This window comes from Salvelinus sp. IW2-2015, linkage group LG20, assembly GCF_002910315.2.
Source record: "Salvelinus sp. IW2-2015 linkage group LG20, ASM291031v2, whole genome shotgun sequence".
NCBI lineage: Eukaryota > Metazoa > Chordata > Actinopteri > Salmoniformes > Salmonidae > Salvelinus > Salvelinus sp. IW2-2015.
This window is the reverse complement of record NC_036860.1, coordinates 17582626-17591544: the sequence shown is the minus strand read 5'-3', so window position 1 is coordinate 17591544 and position 8919 is coordinate 17582626. Positions and strand designations below refer to the sequence as shown.

General features: G+C 39.7%; 1 protein-coding gene across 2 annotated transcripts in view; it reads left to right on the top strand.

Moving 5' to 3' along the window:
• The window catches only part of LOC111981632 (ras-related protein Rab-28), a 30367-nt gene extending 25738 nt beyond the window's left edge, over nt 1-4629 (top strand). The window contains exon 7 of one of the 2 annotated variants that reach the window (XM_024013004.2): nt 2298-4629. In XM_024013004.2, coding sequence (XP_023868772.1) covers nt 2298-2390 — 93 coding nt within the window. In that variant the 3' untranslated portion in view covers nt 2391-4629. Of the gene's footprint in view, nt 1-321; nt 1206-2297 lie in introns of those variants that run through there. The other variant, XM_024013005.2, reaches the window with a different exon arrangement.
• Nucleotides 4630-8919: the final 4290 nt, after the last annotated feature.

Genomic DNA, 8919 nt, shown 5'->3' with positions numbered 1-8919 from the left:
TCTCTCTCTTTCTCTTTTTCTCTCTCTCTCTTTCTTACTCTTTCTTTCTCTTTTCTCGTTCTCCTTTTCTCTTTCTCTCTCTTTCTATTTTTCTCTCTCTTTCTCTCTTTCTCACTCTTTCTCTCTTTCTCTCTCTTTTCCTCTCTCTTTTTCTCTTTCTCTCTCTTTCTCTTTTTCTCTTTCTCCCCCTCTCTCTTTCTCCCTCTTTCTCCTTTACTCTTTCTCCCTTTTTCTCTTTCTCTTTTCTCTCTCTCTTTCTTTTCCTCTTCTCCCCCCCTGGTTTTGTCTCCTTCCATCTCTCCGGTGGTGTGTGCTGCTCAGAGGATCGTGAAAGCTGAGCTTGTGGACTACCATCAGGACGAAGTCCCCGTTAGACAGGAGACCAATCAGAGCAAAATCTTTTCGGTTCAGTAGTTGGAAGTATGTCAACACACAGTCGCACACAGATATATTTTTCTCCTGAAATATACTGTATCTATTAGTACCTGGTACAAAACCGCAAGACCCCTTACGAAGTGGTTGTGGTAGAGGTCGTCGTTGTATTTTAATTGTGGGAATTAAAGTGGAACTGACAGCGTTTTAGCAACATGAAATCTTATTCAAATATTTTTCTGTACACCCCCAGGTGTATAGAGAAGCGAGCACTTACATATGGTCATTTTCACGTTTTCGTACTTTCAAAGAATGTTTGAGAATACTGTAGCTCTGAATGGCAAGGGCACACCGGTCTGTGTAGAGTCCAGTCCTGGATAAGAATGACATGTTTTTATTCGGTTTTATTTACTGCAGTGTCTATAAATTGTCCAAACGCACGGCCGCTTTCCCACTCTATATTGCTATAGAATTTTCACAAATGCCTTTAAGGTATTTTAGCTTGCTAAGTAAATAGCTACATAAATGGATAAGTTAGCCTATTAGACATGTTATGACTGACTTGTGATGATTGCCCTTGCTAGTTTGATTGTATTGATATTACCAGCCTTAGTTACATTCGTCCGTTTTTGTCTAAAACATTGAGTCATTGAAACTGAAACAGTGCATCCCAAAGGGCTGGAGGCAGCAAAACATTTACCAGGCCAGCTGTGATTTACAACCTGATAGCAATAAGTTTTGGTCTACCAAGTAAAGTATTGGTGAATTAGATATATTTATCACGCACTGAACTGCATCCATCTATTCTGCCAACGTTGCCTTACTCTACTTCATGGAATTTTTAGACAAACATAACCTATTTTTAATATAACCTCTTATAAAGGTTTGATATTATGATTGTCTGTTTTCATATCTGCAAGTAGTTAACGCTGTCAGTTCCACTTTAATTGAGTTATTAGTTAGTTTGAATATTAATGGAGAATGTCTTTGGTTGGTTTCGATTGGTCCTACAGTAGTTTGGCACAAACATTTTGTTGGGAGTAATATATTTTTATGTCGCGTCATTAAGAGGAAAAAACATGAAATGACACTTGTGTAGAAGCTGTTGCCAGGGATTCCCGACTATTTTAGTGGGCTGCATCAGTATGATCCAGAGAAGTGGGCTTGGCCCCCGGACAGAGTTTGTGTCAGACTGACCTTTGTTTGACCTGTTTCTATGCTTGTGATTGGCGTTGAGCAAAAAGACTTGAGCAGATATTTTATTTTTACCACAACATTCATCCATTAACTTGTATACTTCAGTTGACATGTTTTTCTGAATGTGACAAATTAAATGTATTTGAATTATATAAGTATGGTCTGGGGCCTGGGAAGGGAGACCTGGGGCCTGCTTTGTGATCCATAGATTTCTGGACTATGCAGGAACAAATAGCAAATATTTTGTAGTATCAATTAGGTACATTTAATCTTAAATTGTATATAATTAGTGTTTAAAGGTGCACTTTGCAGAAATCGCTCCATTTCCTGGTTGCTAAAATTCTAATAGTTGACCTAATTTCAGTTTATGTGACAAAATAAGATGGTGTAGAGAATCACTGTACCTTCTAAACCGCTGTGAAATATATTTTCCATAACCCAAAGTATTGTTTCAGCTATTTGAAGCTGGTGTACAAAACCGAAAGTAAAAGACACAAACTCATTTTAGGAATGGAAGCATAGAAATAGCGCACATAGAACTGATATACCTTCTTAGACTTGCTTTCAAGTAGAATGATAGATCATAGATCAACAGTTCTATGTGAATTTGGTCAGGTCGCCCAAAAAGTTACATATTGCCACTTTAAATCAGATGGATTTTCTAGTGTGGTCGCAGCTTTCTCATATTTTGCCTCTGTTTATGTCTTTATGTTCGTGTGTTTCCATAGCGTGTGGTGAAGGCAGACATCGTGAACTACAGTCAAGAACCTGTGGCGAGGACAGTCAACCCCCCGCGCAGCTCCATGTGTGCGGTGCAGTGACCGCCTCTCTCCCCCACCTCCCCTCTTGCCCCTCCACAAACTGACTATAGCAGTGAGGGCTTCTGACCAGCAGGCTGCCCCCAACACACTGGCCCATAGCCAAAGCAGGGGAATTGAGCCAGCTTGGTTTATTCTGCTACACACACACACCTTCTCTCTCTCTCTCAACGCACAAGTCTTTAGAAAGGCTTTATATCAGTATTTCCTTTTTTGAGGGTTTTCAGGGTCATTGGATATTTTAAGATTTGAATGTGAGGATCTCTCTGTATGTACAGTTTGTATATGTAAAGGGACCCCACAGTATATTCCTGGCTTCAATACATTTAATCTATTTTCATGAATGGATTTCTTGAGTAGTAATCAGCTTTGGTTGCAGCATACGTCTGTTTAAATATGAAGTTATGCTGAAAGCAAATGGGCCCTCCACTTTTTCAGCAATATATTTTGAGCAACTGTTATATTCTTTTGTCATTTTTTTTCTTCTACTGTCTTCATTATTCAATTATTCTTCAAAGGACCATTTTTGATTGTGTGTGTGTGTATGCATGTATGTATTCAACAAAAATATAAACGCAACATGTAAAGTGTTGGTCCCATGTTTCATGAGCTGAAATTGAAGATCCCAGAAATTGTCCATAGGCACAGAAACGTATTTCTATCAAACGTTGTGCACAAATTTGTTTACATCCCTGTTCGTGAGAATTTCTCCTTTGCCAAGATAGTCCGTCCACCAGGTGTGGCATATCAAGAAGCTGATTAAACGGCATGATCATTACAAAGGTGCACCTGCTGCTGGGGACAATGAAAGGTCACTCTAAAATGTGCAGTTTTGTCACACAAAACAATGCCACAGATGTCTCAAGTTTTGAGGGAAGATGCAATGGGCATGCTGCCTGCAGGAATGTCCACCAGAGCTGTTGTCAGATCATTTAATGTGTATTTCTCTACCATAAGCTGCCTTCAACGTTGTTTTAGAGAATTTGGCAGTAAGTCTAACCGGGCCTCACAACCACAGACCACGTGTAACCACTCCAGCCCAGGACCTCCACACCCAACTTCTTCACCTGCGGGATCGTCTGAGACCAAACACCCAAACAGCTGATGAAACTGAGGATTATTTCTGTCTGTAATAAAGCACTTTTGTGGGGGAAAATGTATTATTATTGGCTGGGCCTATGCCCTCCAAGACCCACCCATGCCTGTGCCCCTGCCCAGTCATGTGAAATCCATAGATTAGGGCCTAATGAATTCATTTCAATTGACTGATTTCCTTATATGAACTGTACCTCAGTAAAATTGTAGAAATTGTTGCGTTTCTATTTTTGTCCACTAGATTTGGCATTTTTAACCTTGACAATGGACATTTAAGTATGTATTGGTGCAGCTTAAAGGTATGACAATTAATATATCTGTATCTTTGTAGCCCTTTTCATCTGTCTGTTGTAGAACAGAAAAGTCTGCAATGAAGAACTGCTTTGACACAAAGTGCTTCTTAGGATCTTCGTTTTTACCAAACAAGGTGAATAATAGCCAACCAACACTCTTAGAAAAAAAGGTTCTAAAAGGGTTCTTTGGCTGTCCCCATGAGAGAGTCCTTTGAATAACCCTTTTGGGTTCCATGTAGAAAGGGTTCTTCAAAGGGTTCCCCCATGGAGACAGCCAAAGAACCCTTTTTTTCTAAGAGTGTACATAAATTATAGGCATGTGTTTTGTACGGATACTCATCCCTCAAAATAAGTTGGCTTATCTTGCAGTTTGTATTGTCAAAATGTTTTCTTTGACTAATATGGTGTACTTGCACAGAGGGGATGTCAACATTGTACCAGAAAATACACGACAAAACAATGTGACATGGTTGGATTTTACTCTGTAAACCATGGCGTTCGCCTTATGTGTGAATTGTCTTTATAAATGATAAATGCATTGCTTTGTGAAAGATCTTATTTTCAATGCTGCTCACATTTCAGTAAGATGTAAGGAGCTTCCCTCATTGGATGGAATAGCCTCTGTACTCCCTATGACTTTTGGTCATGAAAAGAAAATATCTGAAAGTTAAGTATGAAATCATAATGTTATATACTCTGTACACTTAGAAAAGGGTTGTCTAGTAAACATTCAAAAGTAGTACAGACTTTGTATATGAAAAATAAAAATGCCAGTAATTACTGGGCTGCTCGTGTATAGTTTGTGCAACGTTGTGCCTCCTTGGAATTCTGGAAATAAATATTATGTAAATGTGTGTGGTTGTGTGTATACTTCTTTACCTGTGTGTATGTGCGTGCGTGCGGCGCTCGCACTCCTGCATGCACACACACTTGTAATTCCAGCTTAGCCAGGTGTAACAGTGGTAAGGTGTCTGGACTGCTGTTGGGACAGCTTTATGTAGGCCCTAACAGTTTGCGGGCACCGTTTGTCACCGTTATAGTCCAATTATTGTATTGATTTGTGTTGTGTAGTGGCTTTGCTGGTATGCATCCCAATTAAAAAATGTCGAGTTGGCCCCACCAAGGTTAACATCCTAAAATCACTGGTCATAGAGCAACGTGTGTGTTTATGCTTTTCATATCTGTCAAACTTCATAGTTTGTAGCTCAAACCATTCGGACTCTACAGATGTTTTTGTAAAAAAGACCTGGCCCCCTCCAATGGTACAACCCAGAAGTCTAACTCAAACACAATGTTTAAAAGCATCCAAATCACGCCAGCGTCATGGTGGGACTCATTGGGTTAAATAGTTGCTATGCCCTCGTAATGGCCGGTGCGCATTTCCATATCATATCAAACTTTATTTGCCACATGCGCCGAATACAACAAGTTTAGACTTTACCGTGAAATGCTTACTTAACCAACAATGCAGTTCAAGAAGAAGAAAATATTTACCAAGTAGGCTACAATAAAAAGTAATAATAAAAAGTAACACAATTAGAATAACAATAACGAGGCTATATTCAGGGGGCACCGGTACCGAGTCAGTGTGCAGGGGTACAGGCTAGTTGAGGTAATCTGTACATGTAGGTGGGGGCGAAGTGACTATGCATAGGTAACAAACAAACAGCAAGTAGCAGCAGTGTACAAGAGGGGGGGTCAATGTAAATTGTCTGGTGGCGATTTTTATGAATTGTTCAGCAGTCTAATGGCTTGGGGGGTAGAAGCTGTTGAGGAGCCTTTTGATCCTAGACTTGGCGCTCCTGTACCGCTTGCCGTGCGGTAGCAGAGAGAACAGTCTATAACTTGGGTGACTGGAGTCTATCTCAAAGCAATATCAAATATCTTGGTTGTAAAATAGTTGCGATTGAGTTGAATATTGAAAGTTGAGAAATAGATATAGCTACAGAAAGCAGATACCCTCATCTCTTCAACAGGGACACGGGGACTAAGCTTCCAAAGCTGGGTTTTTCTCGCACATTTTGAAATGTTATACAATCAACACATTTTTCTCTTGAGGTCATGGTGGGATAAATACTTGCTAATCAAAGCAGCAGGCCTCAGGGAGGCAAATTCTTAACAGGCCATTGGGCCTCCTGCCCATGTCACATTTATTCAATTTTTTTTATAAAAAAAAAAAAACATTTTGGTGTGTCAATTTCGACCAGCCTACCCAACAAAAGAAGGACATCTTGTCCCCTAGGAGACAGTGATAAATGAACATGTCCCTTTCTGTGGTGATAATGGAGGGCTCTCATTATGGAGGAGGGCTGTGTGGGTAGTGTGTTTGATTAAGATCCTCCATTGGACAGAGCCACAGCGATATTATTATTTAAAACATGACTGTAATTACAAAACGCCTGGGCACTTGTCCACTTCGGTGTGTCTTTGGCGCCAGAAACCAACCTGAGGTGGCGTGTCTGAACAATGAAGACAATTGCAGAGTGGCACCCGAGTTGGATGTCACTCCACGGATGTCTCATCCATAAGCAGAAAGACACAAAAAAAGTGAATATGTGTGGTTAAAATGTCAGGAGTGAGGCAGATTACAAGGTCTTGTGCTTTGTGATTCCTTTCATACTGTTTCCAAAAATACTGTCGATCCTAAACATGATACTGGAGCCATTCAGTGCTTTTAAAGTCGAACTGACACTGTTTTAACTACTTTGCCGATATAAAACAGACAATCATACCAGGCAAAAATATCAAAATCCCAGTTTATGCTACAAAACCAACTTTATAAGAGGTTTTAAAAATAGGTTATGTTTGTCTAAAAATTCCATGAAGTAGAGTAAGGCAACATTGGCAGAATAGATGGATGCAGTTCAATGCGTGATAAATATATTTAATTCACCAAGACTTTACTTGGTAGACCAAAACTTATTGCTATCAGGTTGTAAATCACAGCTGGCCTGGTAAATGTTTTGCTGCCTCCAGCCCTTTGGGATGCACTGTTTCAGTTTCAATGACTCAATGTTTTGGACGAAAACGGACGAATGTAACTAAGGCTGGGAATGTCCAGTGGTGTGTATTTATGGATGCCAAGGGAAGCCAGGCTTCCCCAAATATTTAACCAATAAAAATAATAAAATAATTTATCTTTCATTTCTCTGTGTTTTCAAAATTTTCCATCAATTCCTAAGTGGTTGAATCTCACCGGAGAAATCATCAGAGCGAGAGAAACAGCTCAGCTCTCTCAGTATATGTAGTATCTGATGCTGTCTGGAACAAAAGAGGATGACATATTGCCTCTGTAGCATTTGATTGACGCCAGCAAACATTTGGCCTCCCTCGATCATTTATTTTTAAATAAAATAATTTGCCAATTAGCTTTGAGCTGAGCTCAACTGTGGGTTGTCCTGGTGCAGCAAAACGCCCCCCAATGGAGGCCAGTTTGGATTTGGCTTCACACCAATCAAATCACATCCTAAGCTAAACGTCATCATTTTCAGACAAATGTTTCTGGTCTGCTTGTGTTGATGTCCTACAGTAGCTAGCTTGCTAAGTCGGACCTTTCCTAAGCCATGGATGGAGATGTGGATTTGGATTTGTGGTTTTGACTGAATTCTCTGTACAGGCCAATGATTACGATGGTGATTCTGATCTAACCCTAAATTCATACATTGTGCCTCTGGCCTGAGACGAATGAAGTTCAATATGTAGCCTTGATGTAATGTAGTAGGCTCACGTTAACTAACTAGCTAACTTAGCTGATTCGTTTTTGCCCAAGCGAGGAAGTTAGGCTAGCAAGCATTTTAGGTAGCCTATGAAAACACAAACTAAAAGCGTACTGTTTGACAGAGTCATAGACCGTTCTGCCAACATGAAAGAGAGGAAGATGGACATACACACACACAGAAATCAGTATAATGGACTGCCACATGATGTGTAGCAACATTCATTGGACTAAATAATTTTTGGTATCTTTAAGTTTGTTTTCAGTGTATTAAACTAAGCATATATAGCCTTGTTGATTTGATGATGTTGAAATGTTTAAGTTGAAATGGTGCTGGAATAGCGGAGCCAGTGCTCCTGTTGCCTTTGTGCTGACTTGCTTTAACTCTGTGGTTCTAAATCAGTAGCTAGTTTTTTTGTAAAATGTTGAAAAACATTGACTTGCTTGACCATGATTCAGGTCATATAATTGTTTGTTATGTGCAATGTTTGCTTTGTGGGCTTCACTGGACAGATATTGGTCTCCGGTTTTGTGAAGAAAAATATATGTGTAGTTCAATTTATTCCTCCACTGTGTGACTGTTGTCTTTGTGTTGTCACAGCCTTATTGTATATCACGGTGGTGTATGAACGAATGGGTTATAGAGCAAACAACGCAAATATCACAACATATTATGGCTATTTTATTGGTTTGGTTTCCCCAGTGATTTTACCCACACACCCCCACTGGGAATGTCAATATAACAAAACTAGTAAGGGCAATGACAACAAGTCTGTCATAACATGGCTAATAGGCAACCATACCTATTTAGCTATTTATTTAGCAAGCTAAAAACATGGAGCCTAACGCTATCTGCAGGGAGGAGGCCATATTATTGTACGAGTGCATGAGTGGCTGACTTTTCCCGCATATCGTTTTTCGGTGGCTACAGCTAAGAGATGCAGGTGTCATTTGGTTAGCTAGCAAGACATGTGAATCACTTTGCTAGCTAGCTATGCTGAACTTGAACGACTGTTATCCACAGTTAGCATATCCCTTAACCTCTAATTCCTCCCAAACCCGGATCCGGGATCACCCCCCACAGTAAAAAAGCTGACTAGCATAGCCTAGCATAGCGTCACAAGTAAATACTAGCATCTAAATATCATTAAATCACAAGTCCAAGACACCAGATGAAAGAAACACATCTTGTGAATCCAGCCATCATTTCTGATTTTTAAAATGTTTTACAGGGAAGACACAATATGTAAATCTATTAGCTAACCACGATAGCAAAAGACACAACTTTTTTTTCCCACCATTTTTTTCCTGCATGGGTAGCTATCACAATTTCGACCAAATAAAGATATATATAGCCACTAACCAAGAAACAACTTCATAAGATGACAGTCTGATAACATATTTATTGTATAGCATATGTTTTGTTAGA